General features: G+C 44.2%; 1 protein-coding gene across 7 annotated transcripts in view; it reads left to right on the top strand.

Moving 5' to 3' along the window:
- Positions 1-20116, top strand: part of szt2 (SZT2 subunit of KICSTOR complex) — a 146417-nt gene that overhangs the window by 23665 nt on the left and 102636 nt on the right. For all 7 annotated transcript variants that reach the window (XM_061737403.1, XM_061737401.1, XM_061737402.1 and 4 more), the window contains exons 15-24: positions 5290-5495; positions 8833-9069; positions 10415-10493; positions 10607-10695; positions 11516-11684; positions 11774-11891; positions 13730-13843; positions 15009-15212; positions 16522-16619; positions 19951-20089. In XM_061737403.1, the coding sequence (XP_061593387.1) occupies positions 5290-5495; positions 8833-9069; positions 10415-10493; positions 10607-10695; positions 11516-11684; positions 11774-11891; positions 13730-13843; positions 15009-15212; positions 16522-16619; positions 19951-20089 (1453 nt within the window). The remainder of the gene's footprint in view (positions 1-5289; positions 5496-8832; positions 9070-10414; positions 10494-10606; positions 10696-11515; positions 11685-11773; positions 11892-13729; positions 13844-15008; positions 15213-16521; positions 16620-19950; positions 20090-20116) is intronic.

Here is a 20116-nt window from a genome sequence, read left to right as displayed (position 1 = left end):
CAGACTGACGAAAAATAAGCTTAAGAGAGACAAATGGATCACTGCAATTCAGAGAAACAACTGGATTCCAGACACCGAAACGTGGATTTGCAGTTCCCATTTTGTATCAGAGGGTCTCCACCCTCCCTGACACTGACATGATTAACTCCAGCCAATCCTGGCCGGCAGAATGTAATAGGAGCTTTTGATGAGCACTTCCTGTCAGGACTGATGTGTTAATCTGCCGAAGTTACATCAGGAACAGGTTATGAATTTAGACTCACCGCTCTCAATAGGAGAACTCCATGAAGCTCTTCAACATATGCCCAATAATAAAGCTCCGGGCCCAGATGGTTTCCCAGCTGAATTTTACAAGGAATTCTGGAGTATATTAGCACCAACATTTTATAAAATGATTCTAAATGCTAGGGAAAATAAAAGCTTACCCTTAAATATGAACTCTGCTAATATTAGTCTTTTATTAAAACCGGACAAGGATCCCTTGCTCCCATCGAGCTACCGCCCAATTTCATTGATAAATGTAGACCTTAAAATAATTAGCAAGGCCATTACTGAACGTCTGAAAAGAGTCACCCCTTCTATTATACATCCGGATCAAACAGGCTTCATTAAAGGTAGACATTCGTCTACTAATATTCGCAGATTATTAAATATTATAGACTATTCGAGTATCAATAAACAGGAGACTACTATTATATCCTTAGACGCGGAAAAAGCATTTGATAAGGTAAATTGGAAGTTTCTATTGGCAACTTTGCATAAATTTGGATTTGGCGAATCTTTCATTGACTGGATAAAAATATTATACAGCTCTCCCAAGGCACGTGTAAGGACAAATGATCAAATCTCTACAAGTTTTACCTTGCAAAGAGGCACTAGACAGGGTTGCCCTCTCTCTCCCTCATTATTTGCAATATTTATTGAACCTTTAGCAGCAGCTATTAGACAAAATCAAAATATTAAAGGTATACAATGTAAAATATTAGAGCACAAAATTAGTCTTTATGCGGATGACGTACTCCTCTTCCTCCAGAACTCACGATCTTCACTATCACAGACAATTGCACTTATAGAGGGATTTTCATCTCTGTCTGATTATTCTATTAATTGGTCTAAATCCACTGTTCTGTGTGTTAACTGCAATTTTAGGAATATAACCAATACTCAATTACAATCAGGGAACATTAGATATTTAGGCATAAACATCTCCCCTAGGCTGTCAGAGTTAATAAAATTAAATCATGTTCAGCTTATAAAGAAAATAGAAGATGATCTTTCCAGATGGAGCTCTCTCCCCATTTCGCTCATGGGTAGAATAGCCACCATTAAAATGATGGTTTTACCAAAAGTAAATTATTTTTTCTCAATGATACCATGCAAACCCCCTCTTTCCTGGTTTAAATCGTTGGACTCATATGTATCAAAATTTCTGTGGAAAAATAAAACTCCACGTATTAGTTTAAAGACATTGCAAAAATCCAAAGAATATGGAGGTTTAGAATTACCTAATTTTCAGTATTACTTCATAGCCAGTAAGTTACAGTATATTGTAAAATGGTCAAAAGATCATCCTTTAGATAGTCAATGGCTGGACTCAGAGCAAGTGTTTTGTAATGAACTAGAAATCTCAGAGTTACCATTTATTAGTCAAAGTATCAAACGTCATCAATGTTTCAAAAGCATTAATATTAGCACAACTTTATCAGCTTGGTGGGAATTTCTTAAAATAGCTAAAATTTCACTTTTTCCATGTGACCGTACACCCATATGGAACAACCCAGACATCGTGAAAAATGATAAAAAGATGGTTAACTTCGTTCAATGGAGAGATCAAGGAATACGGTACTTACAGCACGTAATTGTAGGAGGACAGTTTGTACCTTTCAATACACTTATTGTTCAATACGGAGTTAGCAGGAATACATTTTTAGAGTATCAACAACTTAAGGCAATAATAAATAAAACATACAAAATTAGCCAATTAGATTTACAACTTCCCGCTAAGATAATAGATTTATTGAATCTAAGCACTTTAAAGTTGTTATCAAAACTCTACAGGTTAGTGTCTAAACTGGACGATTCAGTCTCTCTCCCGATCTCTAAGTGGGAGGCGGATCTCTCTCTTAATACCGACCAGTTTTCTTGGTCACAAATATGCTTAAATACGTTTACTATGACTAAAAACCCAAACCTACAACTTATACAGTACAAAGTTCTTCATAGAATACATTATACTGGACAAAGGATGTTCCAGATGGGCTTTGTCACCTCTAATATCTGTTCACAGTGCACAGAGAACACCCCAGATAATTATATGCATGCTTTATGGTTCTGTACACCGGTACAGAGGTTCTGGAAGGAGATTTGTGAGGATTTATCCACATGGATCAACCACAGAATCCCAGTATGCCCCACGGTATGTATATTAGGTCACCTGGGAGACACTCAAATAGATCCTAATTGGACACACCGGGTTCTCACTGCCTTATGTATCGCAAAGAAAACCATTTTAGTAAATTGGAAACAAAAATCCAGTTTATGTATCAACCATTTTAGGAATCTTTTATCAGATCATATTAGTAGTGAGATAATGTCTGCCTCCACTGAACAACATTCGGCTGAATTGCACTCTCTGTGGTCCCCGTTTATTGGCTTCGTTACCTAGTGGGGGCGGGGGGGTGGTGATCTCGTAGCCCTTGGGGTTGGGGGTCGGCTTGGGGGGTCTGGGGCGCGGGCCTCTGGTGGCCCCTGGGGGGCGGTGGGGGGGGCCGCGGGGCCCTGTCCCTAGCCGGTGGGGGCCTTGGGGGCCTGTGGGGGGGGTTACCTCATGGCGGTGGGGAGGGGTGGCTGGGGAGGGCTCGGGCGGGGGGCTGTGGCTGGGGCGTCTCCGGGCCTCCCGGGGGGGGCGGGGCCGTGGACGTGGGGGTCCCACCCGGAGGGCCCGGCCCTGCCTGGGTGAGGGGTGGCTGTCTGCGCTGGGGGGGCATTGCTGCCTTGGTCCTCCGTCGCTGGGCGGGGGCCAAGTGCCCCTGCGGATGTGGGGACTCCGGGACCCTTGGGGTGTCCGCCGGGGTGGCCTCGGGGGGGGGTGGGGCCGGGTCCGGGGAGCGGGCTTCCCCTGACCGGGGGGTGCACGGGCGGGCGCGACGGCGGGGTGGCACCATTCCCAGGTATCTATGTCTTATGTTGTCAGTATGAATGGGAGGATGTTGGACCGTTTCCTCCTCCGTCTGGGGGCTCCGGCGGCGCCGGGGGCGCCCTTGGAGGTACGGTGGGGCCCTTGCCCGGCTCGGGGGGCCGGCCCCCGTCTACTGGACGGCCGGTGGGGGGACGCGGGTGTCTTATCAGGGCCGGCTTTGCTGGTCCTGCTTCCTGGCTTCGGCCTCCGCTCCCCCTCTTGCCCCCCCTACACGATTCATACGCACATAGGCGAAAGGCGGGGGGTCCGGGTCGTGGGGGGCACTGTCCCGCGGGGCCTGGCACTCCCCGCCTCACGGTTTTAACAGCAAAATAGACACTGCACATTCAACACTTAATAAATACATTTGACAAGGACACGTAGTTCGGGAGGGGGGGGGGTCTGTGTCAATCGATACTTGGCCCTCCCTCCTCCCTGTTTTTATGGCATTAATCACATGCACTCAACACAAGGGGCGGGAGGGGGTCCCACATCACCCGCGTTCCCTCACCGGCCTGGGCCTGGGACGGGTGGGTCGGGTTACCCGGGCCTGGCGGGGCCCGCCGTGCAGCCTGGGGTGCCTTCTGGCGGTGCTGGATCCCCCCGGGGAGGGGGAAACGGTGCGTGATTGTATGTCTGTGTCGGTGAGAATGCGGTATGGAAGGGTCCTGCCATGGAGGATTTGAGCCTCCATTGGCAGGACATCAAAAACTTAATAATTTATCAATATTATATTATACAAAGATGGTTATTATTATTATTTTTAGTATTATTATTAGTATTATGTATAGTATATTATATTATTATTAGTATAGGTATCGGATAGGTGAATGGATGAATGAATGGGATGCCTGGGTCTGGGGCCCTCCGTTGTCGGGCCTGCGCGGGTGCCGCCTTGTTGGGGGGTTCCCTCTCTCCGGGCCCGTCTCCGGTCCCCCCCGCTGCCTCTACGGCGGGGCGCCCCTCTGGTCTTGGAGGGCCACTTTCGTGGGGGACGGGTGCGCCTGCCCGCGTCGGCGGCCGGGGCGGCTCTGTCTCTCCGGGCGGGTTGGCCCCCTGCCGGGTGGGGGTCGCTGGCCTGAAGGGTGAGGGCCTCCTGGCCGCGTGTCCGGCCCGGACCGGGTGGCCGGGGATTGCCTGGGTCGCGGTCCGCCGCCGCGGGATCCCTGGCTGCTTCTTTCCGCGCCGTGGGGGCCCCGCCCGCGGGCCCCCTCGGCCGCCGCCGGGTGGGGGGGGGGGCCTCGCAGGCGGTGGGTTGCCTCCCTCCTACTTCTCCCCTCTGTGGGGTTGCCGGTGGCCTGGGTTCCGGGCTCTTCCTTGTCGGCCTCTGGTCTCACGGGTGGCGGGGTTGCTCCCCCCCCTCCCCCACTATAGATACACTTCAGGTGGAGCTTTGTTTGGTTTATTACACACACACACACACACACACACACACACACACACACACACACACACACACACACACACACACACACACACACACACACACACACACACACACACACACACACACATATAGTAATCTAGTCACACGCATACACACACACACACACACACACACACACACACACACACACACACATGCATGATCATATACATACACACACACACACATAGACATACACACTGGCTTGTTCACCTGCATGCTGGCTCTCTAGTTTTTGGGTTTAGGTAGCGGTAGCGATAGCTTAGCTCAGACTGCGATCAGATCTCAAGATTTAGGTCGATTGCTGTTCGTGTTTTGGATGGCTCCGTGCCGGTTTCGTGCTTTGTTTGTGGTTTTTTTGTTGCAGAGTTCCAGTGCTTGACGTGTGTCTCCGTGTGTTCCTGCTTCCTGGATTGGCAGTGGATGTCGTCACCACCCCCCCCCACCCCCTCCCCCCCCAAAAAAAATTGGTTTGTATGTGTATATTTATGTATGTGTACGCACATGTGTGCGTGTATATATATGTATATATTACATATAGTAATAATGCACATATATACACTTTTGGTTTCTACCGTCATGGTATCAATCAATAATATATGTGCAGACAAGGTAAGAAAAAAAAAAAAAAAAAAAGGACTGATGTGTCCTCAGATATCAGAAGACATCCTTTTATGTCCCTCAGATTGTGGACGAGCTGCGGGAGCAGATCCTCAAGCTCCGCTTCCCTCACCGCGTCCAGAACAAGGAAGCAACACCGAAGATCAAGAGGAAGCTGGTGGGCCACGCGTCTCCGTCCAAGTCCCCGTCCCTCCCCGCGGGGAAGCCCGCCCTGTCGGACCGGCCCTGCGTGGTGGTGCTCAGCAAGCCCCTGGAGAAGCTGCTCATCAGGTGGGTGGTGGTGCTCAGCAAGCCCCTGGAGAAGCTGCTCATCAGCTGCGTGGTGGTGCTCAGCAAGCCCCTGGAGAAGCTGCTCATCAGGTGGGTGGTGGTGCTCAGCAAGCCCCTGGAGAAGCTGCTCATCAGGTGGGTGGGGGCCGTCCTCAGCACCACCTGAGGTCCTGTTGTCCAGAACTAAGACTGTTATACCAGCAGCTCTGTTACAGCTCTGACATTATCATTAATATATCACCAGTGAAAAATAGTAACTAGTTACCGTTATTAGTTACTTCATTAAAAAGTAACTCAGTTACTTAGACCAAAAAGTAATGCGTTACTATGAAAAGTAACTTTTTAGTTACTTTAAATAAAAACATGATTTTAAATGCTCCCATTAATCCCCTCTAGTCTTCATTTCAGCAGGTACTGTATGGATTTGCATTGTGCATCGTGTTCTGCATTCTGATTAGCTAAAGACAGTCTACCGCTTCATCACTTCCTGTGTCAATAACGTTGGTTGCTTAGCAACAAGCTGAGAACGGCCAATGAGCTTCAGCAGCAGCTCAAGAACGGGAACCTTTGATGAATCGTTCATTACAGTCTCAGATATAATCTATGGTTTCATGTCGGTTTAGAAGAATCTTTTTGCCCAGAAGAAAAAAGAGCGACAACAACGACCCATAACTATTTTCTTCTCTGGTAAAAACACACCTGCACCGCGGCTTTAGGAGAAAAAGACGCTACAGAGTCGGGATGCAGCGGCTCAGGAAAGCAGTGGAATACGTGCGAGGCCGTGCTGATCTCTGCAATCTGAAGCCTTCTATAATAATTGTAAAAAGAATTTCACTTATCATGGGTTCTTTTTGGAACGTAACCCCCACGAAAAACCAGGGATTAGTGTAATGACAATATCTCCACGTTGTGAAACTCTCCTTCTCTTGGCTCATGACCGTCATGTTTTTGGAATAAACACACTACGTTTCCTCTGGTCTCTGGGGGGAAAAAAGCTTCACTGTAGCCAGAAATAACGGAGTAACGCACCGCTTGGTAACGGTAAAACGTTACTGAATTTAAAAAGTAATGAGTGTTAGTTACTGCAAAACTAACGGTGTTACTGTAACGCGTTACTAAATAATGCGTTAGTCCCAACACTGTCTATCACCAGACCTGCAGCTGGAGGAGATCCTGCTGCATAATGTGATTGTAATGCTGGTAACAGGACTGTTGTGTTCAGGGCCATGTATGAGTGGAATTACTTTCCCAAACACATCACACACACAAACAGCATAAGAACACAAAATAAAGTTCCAAAAAAAAAGAAAGATGTTACTTAACTAATAATTTGAATTAGTTAAGCAACATCTTTCTTTTTTTTTTACCGTAACTTTATTTTTATTGAAGAAAAACACAGACATTCCTTGACAACATGACAGAATATATATGAAGGTGTTAAAGACAGGAACAAAATGGGGCCAGTGGGGTCTAGAAAGTAGAATAAAACTGATAAATGAAGAATAATAAATAAATAAATTGACAGTTGAGACATTCCTCGTATCCCATGTTCTCCTCAGTGGGAGAGGAACCTTACAATAGGTAGCATCTCCTCACAAAAACATCTGTAATGGAGCAGTTTAAGCCTCCATTCCACACACCTCCCTTAGCTTCTGGTTCCTGTGTGTTCAACCACTTTATTGTCACTATTTTCCCAGCAGTCATAAGTATATGTATATGTAGCAAGAGCTCCTGGTCTCTGGTGTACATGCCTTCAGGAGTCAGATCCAAAAGAAACTGGCTGGGGGTGAATAGTATATTAATTCCTATAACTGTATCTCTCTCAACCTTTAACCCCTTCCAAAAAGGCAATATCATTGATTATCCCAAAATATATGAGTGGTCACCAATCCCTCCACATTGTCTCCAGCAGTTTTTAACCGCTGGGTTACCTGCACATTAAGAGACCAGAGGGTCTTGAAGAACCTACGGTAGTCTTCATCTTCCACAAGCAACATCTTTTGAATCAGTATAAGTAACAATTCTAGAACATTAAATAGAGATCACTGAAACAGCAGCTGCTGAGACTGATTGACCTGCTGGAAATTGAAACATAGTTGGTTTTGACTGTTGAATGTTAGTTAGTTAGTTAGTTAGTAAATATTTATTTCGGTCAATCACAAACAAAAATCAACAAACAAGATAACACAGGTTTTTCCCTGGTCAACATTGTGATTATTTGACCGAAAAGGTCTGGGCTTGAAGCATAAAGCTTATCTTGCCCACCTTTTAACAGAATAGAATATACAAAAAAACAAATTAAGTATCATAAGTCTACACAAAATAATAATAATAGTAATAATAATAATAATAATAATAATAATAATGATGGTGATGATGATGATAATAATAATAATAATAATAATAATAATAATAGCAATAATATGATAGTAATAATAATGATAGTTCTGAAAACAGAAAGTGAAAAGATGCTAAGGAAACCGGCAAAACAAATTTAAGTTGTCATTTTATCTCATGCATGTGTGCATTCTTCTGTATTCTAATGTATTTTTTTCTTTCTTTTTTCTGTATTAGATCAGTTGTGAAGTTCTAGACTACAAATGAAATGAAATTGTGGACTGCTTTTCAGACTTTTTGACGCCCTCAGATGAACTCTTAACTGTGCAGTGTTTTTGTTTTGTTTTATGTTCTCATTTCGCTGTCGTCATTTTGTGGAATGTCTCTGCTTTTTTTTTTGCAGAGTATTAATTTAATTTGATATTCTCTTTATCTAGTGGAAATGTATTTCGTTTGCTTTCTTATGTTAGTTTTAATACTGTATTATTTTAAAATGTTGGCGGACCCCAGGAAGAATAGCTGCAGTCCTGCTGTACTGCAAAACCTCAAAATCTTAACAAGAATATTTGTCTTATTTCTAGTTAAAATGTCTCATTTTTAGTAAAAAAATCTCATTACACTTAAAACAAGACTCATCACTGGAAAAAACAGAAATTTGTACCTGTTTCAAGTAGATTTTCACTTAAAATAAGTAGAAAAAATCTGCCAGTGGAACAAGATTTTTTTGCTTGTAATGAGAAGATAAATCTTGTCCCACTGGCAGATTTTTCTACTTATTTCAAGTGAAAATTTACTTAAAACAGGTGAAAATGGTCAAATAACAAGTTATTTATCTGGTGATGACGCTTGTTTTAAGTGTAATGAGATTTGTTGACTAAAAATGAGACATTTTAACTAGAAATAAGACCAATATTCCTGGTAAGATTTTGAGTTTTTGCAGTGTGTAGCTAATGGGGATCCTAATTAAACAACTAAAAGGGGACGTGCTGGTGTTTGGTAGGTACGACAAGCTGCCGCTGGACTTCAGGACTCCCTTCATCCTGAGCATGGAGAACTTCCTGCTGCCGTCCAACAGCGCGCTGCCCCTCAGCATGGCGGCCAGCCGCACGGCCTCGTCCACGCTGGCCTCGCTGTCGCGCTACTTCCTGCAGCGGCGCTGGGTGTGGGCCGTGCAGAGCAGCCAGGGCCCGGCCGTCACCATGCAGGCCGTCGCTCACATCCTGTCCATGCTCTCCGAGTGAGTCCCCCCCTCTCCAATCTCTGTACTGTACCGTCATGTTTCTGTGGACAAACCTCCCCCTCACCTGAGAAGGAGCACTGCAAAAACTCAAAATCTTACCAGGAATATTTGTCTCATTTCTAGTTAAAATGTTTAATTTTTAGTCAAAAAATCTCATTACACTTAAAACAATAGTCATTACCAGAAAAATTACTTGTTATTTGACAATTTTCACCTGTCTCAAGTAAACTTGACTGTTGAAATAAGTATGAAAATCTGCCAGTGGGACAAGATTTATCTTTAAGCAAAAAAATCTTGTTCCACTGGCAGATTTTTCTACTTATTTTAAGTGAAAATCTACTTGAAACAGGTGAAAATTGTTGTTTTTTCCAGTGATGAGTCTTGTTTTAAGTGTAATGAGATTTTATTGACTAAAAATGAGACATTTTAACTAGAAATAGGACAATTATTCTTGTTAAGATTTTGAGTTTTTGCAGTGAGATCTTGAATAGGGAAGTAGTGACGGGTCTGGACTCTAGCTCAGAGAAAAGGGAGGGGGCGATTGATTGATTGATTGATTGGAGATTTTATTTCGAACATGCATGTTAAAAAAAGATACAAAAAAGTAAAAAAATTAAATACAAACGGAGTACTACAGAGTAGGATTGAAGTAAACACTTATCCAGTCCTACACCTGAATCTACATACATTCTTACCTGTAACCAGAGTTTCAATAAACTTACTTATAAAACACACATAACCAAACACCCCTACTTTAATAACTGTTCAATATAGTGATATAATACTAAATTATATGTATATATAAATAAATATAGTCAAAATCAAAACAAAAACAAAACAAACGCCCAGCATTTATTTGAGCTACTATGTATGTATGTAATATTAGAAGTAATTATAATGCATAGTATTACATTATCATTACTTTATTATAATACTACAATATAATAGAGAACAATAGACAGCAATGATATAACAATATACTTGAATAATTATATAAGAGTAGATATGCTATATACATTGGTTCATTATTCAAAATACACTTAAATCAAATATTTCAAAATCTAAATTATTAATCACCTTGTATATATGACAAATGGCTCTAACATATATCTACATATATTAATACATGTACATATCTACATGTTTATTCGCATCTGTATTTTGACTAAAATGTTTCTTTGTATCTTTTTTTAAATAGTGATATGTTTTGAGAGATGGCTCACCCTTTGTTCAGGAGGCCCAGAGCGGTTTCAGGTTTCAGGCAGCCAGGAAAAGCCTCTGAGACCTTTTTCTCCCATAAAATGTCACCTTTAACAGGAATTCTCTGCTTGCACATTTGCAGGATCCGTGTATCTGAAGGCTTTCACTTTGCCGCTAGCGGTGACGGCATCATAAACATGGTGATGGAACTGCCGGTCAAGGTAATCCGTCTCTCAGAGCAGTTGTTTGGTCCTGCACCAGTTGTTTGGTCCTCCCAGCTGTGCAGCTTCCTCTGGCCTGTACCAGCTTTGCTGAGTGATGTGTGTGTTGTCAGGGCATGTCGGGGGACACGGACAGAGAGAGACACTCCTGCATCGTCCAGTACATCCTGTTTCCACCTCACTCCACGTCCACCAAGGACAGGTAGGACCGGCATCTCCCTGCTCAGGGGCGTGGTGGGAAGTTGCTTTTGTCAATGAAAATTATGACTAAATATCGTCATCAACGAACCTTTATCACCTGAGGAAAACGAGACGGAACAAAAATGCTGGTCATGTGACGATAATTAAATATATAATGCAATATCATAAAGGAATAAAAATCTGACTAAAATGGTCCTGGACAATTCTGACTAAAATAAGACTAAAAAGCTCAGACTTTTAGTCGACTGAAACTTGACACGACTAAAAGGAGGATGAACGTGACTAAAACTAATAAAAACTAAAATGATAGCTTGATCAAAGACTAGACTGAAACTAAAACTGAAACAGGCTGATGAAAACAACACTCCATCCATCCATCCATCCATCCATCCATCCATCCATCCATCCATCTAAAGTTGCTTTCGTCAATGGAAATTATGACTAAATATCGTCGTCAACGAACCTTTATCACCTGAGGAAAACGAGACGAGACGCGACAAAAATGCTGGTCATGTGACGATAACGATAATTAAATATATAATGCAATATCGTAGAGGAATAAAAACCAGACTAAAATGGTCCTGGACAATTCTGACTAAAATAAGACTAAAAAGCTCAGACTTTTAGTCGACTGAAACTTGATACGACTAAAAGGAGAATGAACGTGACTAAAACTAATAAAAACTAAAATGATAGCTGGACCCAAAGACTAGACTGGAACTAAAACTGAAACAGGCTGACGAAAAACAACACTATTGTGGTGTGTCTTTGCTGGGGTTACCGGGGCTCACGTTCCCACCCGTCCTCTGGGTTCTCCACAGCTTCTCCACAGACGAGGACAACGACACGGAGGTGGAGGCGGTGGAGATGGACGGAGAGCTGAACCTGGTGACGGAGTGCTGGGTGGAGCCGCAGAGCGGCACGGTGATGAGCTGCACGGAGCAGCACCGGCACCTGGAGGGCCTCACGTACCGGGAGATCCCCCAGGCGGTGCGTCACCATCACGCGTCTAGCACCCGCTCCAACTTCACCTTTACTAACTTTAGGGTTGTGTGAAAGTGACAGCTGTGCTTCTGCAGATCTTCCCGCGGGATCTGGCCTGCATGTCCACCATGATGACGTTTGAGTATCTGAGCCAGCTGTGCCAGAATAAAGAGCAGCCGTGTTCACTACCAGCTGGACTCAAGGACCTGCACGGTATGTGAACCATAACACCATGCACAACTGCATCTTCTTTAATCACATGACTCAGTCTAGATCCCAGTCTTCACCACACTGATTTCCATTAGCTTCCATCTGAAAGTGGACTTTGCGCCCATCATCCCTCTGAAGGGTTTGTAATCACGTTAGAGCAATAAAGACAATAGGATTACTCTCCATAATCTTTGAACAAAAGGAAGGGTCTTTGTTGGGTCTAATGGGTTGAGTGTTCTCCGCTTAGAACACGTAGAACACGCTTAGAAGTGAATCGCTTTTGAACTTTTTCAGTTTGTGTCGGCACTATGGAGCTAGAACAGTCTCATAATTCGCAAATGCACACACCGATTCACAAATGCACACACCGTTTCACAAATGCACAGGACAAGTTTCACAAATGCACACACCGATTCACAAATGCACACACCGTTTCACAAATGCACACACCGTTTCACAAATGCACAGGACAAGTTTCACAAATGCACAGAACAATTCACACGTGCGTAGGACAAGATATACAAATGTATTTCTGATGCACACACAAATATAACCTGATTTACAAAGGTTTTTTTGTCTGTGAGCTGCGCTGGATTTGTGTGTGACTTTTGAGAACCCCTGACGTGACTCCATCCACAAATACGTTTTTTTTAACACAAAAGGATCTGCAACCAATCAGATGTCTTCCTTTGTTTCAGCCAATTATAAGAGCGCCACCCACGTGGGGGACGATTTACTCTAAACCAATCAGATTAAAGGGGGGACACACCTGCTGTTTGAGCTGCATTAGCGCCGTTCACAAAAATGATAAATATTTGGAGTTGGTGGAATAAAGATAAATAAACAAGACAGCAACACAGATGTAGAGGAGATCCCTGCTGTGCTTTTCTTGTGATCTCGTAAAGAAAACAGCGCGATCGGAGATGGTTTGTCGGGCCGTTCAACCAGAGCCGTCGGGAGACTGGAGAGCTGATCAATGAGACAGGGAGAACTGATCAGCTGCGACGGGCAGACCCCGCAGCTCTCTGGCCGCGCTGCAGCCGAGTCACTTTCTGTGCCGTGCGGCCCCTCGGAAATGATGCCAGCTTTTGCAAAAGCCCGAACAACAGTCCAACCCAGCAGACACGTCAGCCCACGCATCTACAATCCTTCAACAGTAAACGACGGAGCCCGCTGACCGAGCGGCAGCCGACACGTCGGCTGTCGGGGGGTTCCTCCAGCATTCCGGTCCGCCTCTGCGGCGCAGCTCTCCCGGGAGCAGCGTCTCGTTCTCGGTAGCAAGTCCAAGTCTCCCCGTCCGCCCCAGGTGTCCCGCCACGGAGCCGCCGCCGGGCAATCACAGGCAATTCACGCGCCCCCCTTCCCCATTTAACGTTCTCATGGTGGTCTCTACTACGGCCGCAAATCACGCCCCCCCCCATTCCCCCTTAACTTCTCATGGTGGCCTCAATTACGTCCGCCTTATGGATCCGCGTTAAATTGACGCGTACCCTACGCCGTAGGCTCTGCGTTGGTGTAACGCGGATCATAAATCAGCCTTTATAATAATACAATGGGCGCATTGCGTCATTTGGCGCGCGGCACATTTAAAAAAAAAATAAAAGACGTTTATATGCGCCTAATGGTCGCAAAAATACGGTATCTACTCAGCACGTTAGACCCCTAATGGAAAAGAACCAAACCGAGGCGAGTCGGGCTGAGTAGGTACTAGTGGAAAAGCACCGTAAGTCCCTGCTAGAGTCTGAATCCAGGTCATCTCTACTGCATGACAAAGCACATTAGTTGTATCTTTATTTTCAAATGGAAGCGTTGATGGTCAGAAGTGAATGTGTTGTGTTCAGGAGACGTCCAGACCTCCGAGGACAGCATCCACATGGTTCCTTTCCAGTTCGACCTCATCCAGCTGCTCCCCAACTGCCAGCAGGTGGAGCTGTTCTTCCTCACCTTCAGTGCAGGTACTGCATTCATCCTCACCTTCAGTGCAGGTACTGCATTCATCCTCACTTTGCTCTGGAGGGGACTCAGTCCTCCGGGACATGCAGGCCGTTTAGGCGGCGTTTGCAGAGACCTAACTGATGTTTACAGCGACGTAACTGATGTTTACAGCGACGTAACTGATGTTTACAGCGACGTAACTGATGTTTACAGCGACGTAACTGATGTTTACAGCGACGTAACTGATGTTTACAGCGACGTAACTGATGTTTACAGCGACGTAACTGATGTTTACAGCGACGTAACTGATGTTTACAGCGACGTAACTGATGTTTACAACGACGTAACTGATGTTTACAGCGACGTAACTGATGTTTACAGCGACGTAACTGATGTTTACAGCGACGTAACTGATGTTTACAGCGACGTAACTGATGTTTACAGCGACGTAACTGATGTTTACAACGACGTAACTGATGTTTACAGCGACGTAACTGATGTTTACAGCGACGTAACTGATGTTTACAGCGACGTAACTGATGTTTACAACGACGTAACTGATGTTTACAGCGACGTAACTGACGCTTGCAACGACGTAACTGATGTTTACAGCGACGTAACTGATGTTGACAGCGACGTAACTGACGTTTACAACGACGTAACTGATGTTTACAGAGACCTAACTGATGTTTACAGAGACGTAACTGATGTTTACAGAGACCTAACTGATGTTTACAGAGACCTAACTGACGTTTACAACGACGTAACTGATGTTTACAGAGACCTAACTGATGTTTACAGAGACCTAACTGATGTTTACAGAGACCTAACTGATGTTTACAGAGACGTAACTGATGTTTACAGCGACGTAACTGATGTTTACAGCGACGTAACTGATGTTTACAGCGACGTAACTGACGTTTGCAAAGACGTAACTGATGTTTGCAACGACGTAACTGATGTTTGCAACGACGTAACTGATGTTTGCAACAACGTAACTGATGTTTGCAACGACGTAACTGATGTTTGCAACGACGTAACTGATGTTTGCAACAACGTAACTGATGTTTGCAAAGGCGTAACTGATGTTTGCAACGACGTAACTGACGTTTGCAACGACCTAACTGATGTTTACAGCGACCTAACTGATGTTTGTTGGTTGCTGGTTGTGTGTCTTGTGCTCAGCTGTGGAGAACGAGGAGCAGGTTCCCAGCTCCACCTGCCTGCCCAACGAGCTGCTGCTGGGCCTGTTCCACGGCAGCCTGGAGCACGAGCTCAGCGACCGGGAGATTCCCCTGGCGGCCACGGACCACGCCGCCTTCATGCACCACATCTTGCAGCGAGAACGAGACGGCCACGGTGCTCCGTTCAGTTTACCCGTGATCAAAGGTGAGGCCGGTCCTGGAACTTACTGGACTGCATGGAAACCTGAATCTCCCTAAAGAGGGAACGTGCATGACGTCACAGATGAGACTTCACAAGGGGTTACGCACACTGAGTGTCGGAAAGACTGAGTGTCGGAAAGACTGAGTGTCGGAAAGACTGAGTGTCGGAAAGACTGAGTGTCGGAAAGACTGAGTGTCGGAAAGACTGAGTGTCGGAAAGACTGAGTGTCGGAAAGACTGAGTGTCGGAAAGACTGAGTGTCGGAAAGACTGAGTGTCGGAAAGACTGAGTGTCGGAAAGACTAAGACCCCGTCCACACGTAGCCGGGTATTTTTAAAAACGAATATTTCCCCCCTCCGTTTATAAAAAAATTTGCATCCACACGTAACCGAAGATCTGCGTTTTCGACCACATTCATAAGCATTCTTACCTGTAGATAATCTGCGGCTCCCGGGGAAGCTCCGCGGGCTCCGCCGCTCCGCCGCTCCGCCGCTCCGGGGCTCCGGGGGGCTCGGCGGGGCTCGGCGGGGCTCGGCGGAGGTTCAGCCTCCGCGGCTCCGCGGAGCCCTCTGTGTCGGTGTAACGCAGTAAGCGGCCGGTCAAGAGCAGAGACCATTTATTTAATAAATGGCTTGGAGAACAGATGCTGGATCATCTGTATTTCTATAGTAAACAAAAGTCGCACGTCAGAGCAGATTTGTTGTTGTTTTGGCGCATAATGTGACGTTCGAAAACGCAAATCTCCGGTTATGTGTGTCCACACGCATCTACATAAACGGAGTTTTCAAAAATCTTCACTTTGCCCGGAGTTTTTTTAAACCTTCGTTTATTTGCGTTTTCGTGTGGATGACAGGTCAAAACGGAGGAAAATATCTCCGGTTTAGCAGATACCCGCAGATATCCGGCTACGTGTGGACGGGGTCTGAGTGTCAGAAAGACTGAGTGTCAGCGTAAACTTTCAGTTTGAGCAACTGGAAAACATCTAAAATAGGAAAGAGCTGTTGTGCGATCGACTGTACTCATAGATTTAGCAAGAAATCTGAGTTATCGTTTTACAGACTGCTGAAAAATAAGCTTAAGAGAGACAAATGGATCGCTGCACGGGTCACTGTCAAGTCCAACTGCCTTTAGTTTAAGCTGATAATCAGCTGTTATCCCGTCTTCTCCACTAGTTGCAGCTGTTTTTACCACTCAGTGTGAGTAAGGGGGCTGGTCCAGTGGGGAAGACGTCACTGCAGACCCTCTATAACAGAAGTGTGCGGGTTTTACGTGTGGTCCAGCTCTGTCTTTTCTGTCTCTTCTCTCCGTGTCAGAGGAATGTTTGAAACCTGCGGACAGACAGGACACCATGACGTCCTTCCACACCAGCATCAGCAGCAAAGACGTGATGGGATCTACCAGCACTCTCCAGGTAACCACACCCACACAGGCTGACGCTTCTCCATTCTCAGGACTAATATAGAAGTTATTCTTCAACTATTCTTTGCTTTTCACATCAGCTTCATTTCATGTGTTCGTACACGTCGACAACCCTGATTACCAAGACAGTTGTGACGCTCCGTAACATGTCAATAAACACGGATCGCACCAACGTTTTTAACAGTTTTTAAATCTCTTAACGGTCTTGGGCCTTCTTATCTGTCTGATCTGCTTTTACCCTGTAAACCCTGGCGGACCCTGAGGTCCTCCGGCACCGGCCTTTTAATCATTCCCAAAGTTAGAACCATAACCCACGGTGAGTACTGCAAAAACTCAAAATCTTACCAGAATATTTGTCTTATTTCTAGTTAAAATGTCTAATTTTTAGTCAACAAATCTCATTACACTTAAAACAAGAGTCATTACCAGAAAAGTAACTTGTTATTTGACAATTTTCACCTGTTTCAAGTTTCACTTGAAATAAGTAGAAAAATCTGCCAGTGGGACAAGATTTATCTTCTCATTACAAGCAAAAAAATCTTGTTCCACTGGCAGATTTTTCTACTTATTTTAAGTGAAAATCTACTTGAAACAGGTGAAAATTGTTGTTTTTTCCAGTGATTAGTCTTGTTTTAAGTGTAATGAGATTTTCTTGACTAAAAATGAGACGTTTTAACTAGAAATAAGACAAATATTCTTGTTAAGATTTTGAGTTTTTGCAGTGAGGCATCATTTCATTACTACGGCCCACGTCTGTGGAACAGCCTGCCGGAGAAACCTCAGGACCGTAGAGACTGTTGATGCTTTTAAAAGCTCAAGACTCACCTTTTTAAATCAGCTTTTAGCTGATTTCTTTTAGTCTTTCTTGTATACCCTTGTTTGAACTAGCTGTTCTTGTTATTTTAACCCAGGTTTTATGGTTTTAAGTTGTTCTTACAGTTGTTTTAGCATGTCTTGCTTTCTAGACCTACTTTTAGGATTTTATGTTATACTTTTAAACTCTTTTAGTGTGTATTTTAACCTCATAGCCAGGGCTGCACATAACTATTTTGGTCTGGTGCTCAGAGGAGCCCCTGGATATGTGACTTGGGGCTCCAAAAACGCAGTGACCCGTCTCGCCGGATCGATAAAAGAGGGCTGCAGGAATAAGTTATAGGCAAAACGATATTTATTCACTTATAAAGATGAATTAACAAATTATGGTGCGTGTTAGTCTGTAGAGTCAGTATAAAAGTTACAGTTTTTATCGGCCAGATTGGGATGCTCATGGCATATTTTGCACCTAGGGTTGCCAACTTTCAGAAATAGAAATAAAGGACGGCCCAATTTAAGCAGCGCAGGAGCCAAAAAAAAGCCCCAAAACTTCTAAACTGCATAAAAATGTGTTTATTTTATATGAAAAAACGTGTTCTTTAATAGCATTGAACTTGCATGACTGTACAGACAGCCAACCATATAGCAGCTGAAATAGCTAGGAGCTATGCTCTGTATGTCCACATCAGCCAAGGTGTAGAATATTGCTTCAGGTGAAGAATATGGTGTAAAAGTTAACTATTTCAATAATTCAACTAGAATTTGGTGTAAAAGTTAACTTATTTCAATAATTCAACTAGAATATGGTGTAAAAGTTAATTTATTTCAATAATCAACTAGAATATGGTGTAAAAGTTAATTTATTTCAATAATTCAACTAGAATATGGTGTAAAAGTTAATCTATTTCAATAATTCAACTTAAAAGGTGAAACTAATATATTACCTAGTCTTATTACATGCAAAGCAAGATATGTTGAACCTTTATTTGTTATAATTTTGATGATGGAATTGTTTATTGATTTCATAAAATATTCTCTAATTTATTTTTTATTTGGGGTTTTCATAAACTGTGAGCCATAATCAGAGAGCAGCGTCTTGCTGGTGCAGGTAACTGCTGCACGCAGTGACGGACGCTGGCTGATTTATGGTTCCGCGTTGCACCAACGCAGAGCTTACGGGGTAGGATACGCGGGAGCGCGAACGTACGGTACGCGTCGCCGCGTAACATCATGCAGCCACTTCTCTGCGAACACACGTTTTCTGTTTGATTCGGGTAGTGGTTCAGTTTGGCGTCTCTTTGTAGTTGGTGGTGGTGGAACGCCAAAATAATTACTTAATGACGCTTGATACTTGGACATTTTGACCAGACGTGTCGGGGTTTGTTCAGTAGAGCTGATCCTTACCTCTTTTCCTCCCCAACCCACCGCCGCAACGAGCATGGAGGGGGAGTAAGGACGCGCTGTGATTGGCCAGTACCAACTTTGAGTGGCAGTTCTGGGGAAAAGCTCTCCCAATAGATTTTTTAATATTAGTATTCTGGTCTGGCCACAACCAATAATATGAGCCCCAGCTGTTGGTACGCAAAAGCGCTTCGCAGCACAAGATTGACAGCGCACTGTGGATTTTGACGGCGCATGCGCTCTGGCGGCCCACTTATGTGCAGCCCTGCTCATAGCCTATCTTATCCTGCTTTCTTTTAGCTTTTAGCTTTATAAAACATGATTATTTTTTATGTAAAGCGCTTTGAGCTGTGTTTTTTATTTATATATTATAAATAAAGTTTGATTTGATCTGTAAATCTCATAAACTCATATTTTATTCCCAGTAAATGATGCGGAGTTATTAGCTCATGTTGATTTTGATCTCAGAAAAGCAGAAACAGGGTTGTCTTTTTTAGCAACAGCTGTCTGTAAACATCTGGGAGGCGAGGAGACCAGTTCCTGGAGAGGACGTGTGGAACTTTACGTGTTTTAAAAAAGCGAGGGATTGCTACGGAAGAGTATTAGGGCCAGGCAGGAGAAAAATAAAAAAAAACAAACATTTTTTTTTTCATTACACACTTGTTGAAAGTTGAAATGTCGAGAAAAAAGTCAAAATGTCGAGGATAATGTTGAAATGTTGAGAAAAAAGGCAAAATCTCGACTTTATTCTTGAAATTGTATTTCAACATTATTCCCGACATTTCAACTTTTTTCTCGAAGTGCACAATAAAAAAAAATCTTCCCCTCTCAAGTCCTTTTTCTCCTAATACTCGGCCCTAATACTCTTCCGTAGATTGGACTGGAGTTAGTATTTGCAGCCCTGGCCAGCACGGCTCTGTTCAGGCTACATTTACTGGGAGAAAAACCAGTAAACCCAGGAGGAATATATTCCTCTGACAGACCCTTGTCTGGTCCGTCCTCGCGTCCAGGTCCCCGTGTTCCTTCTGTCTCTGGATGACTGTTTAGCAGTAGAAGCAGATGTGTGCGATGGCTGCTGCGTGTTGTTCTGATTTCCCCCTGACCTGCAGAGTTTCAGTAACGAGGAGCTGGTGGATGAAGAGCAGCTGCTGCTGGAGAGGAGCTGCTCCACCCCTCAGTGGAGATGCTACGCCAAGTACATCAGCTCCCAGCAGCTCCTCCTCACCTTCCTGCCCGCTACCTTTGCAGGTGCAACGCCTTTTCCTTTCTACATTC

The sequence above is a fragment of the Cololabis saira genome, chromosome 13 (genome assembly GCF_033807715.1).
Source record: "Cololabis saira isolate AMF1-May2022 chromosome 13, fColSai1.1, whole genome shotgun sequence".
Lineage (NCBI taxonomy): Eukaryota > Metazoa > Chordata > Actinopteri > Beloniformes > Belonidae > Cololabis > Cololabis saira.
The sequence above is the reverse complement of the archived record's forward strand: the minus strand, read 5'-3'. Positions and strand labels throughout refer to the sequence as shown.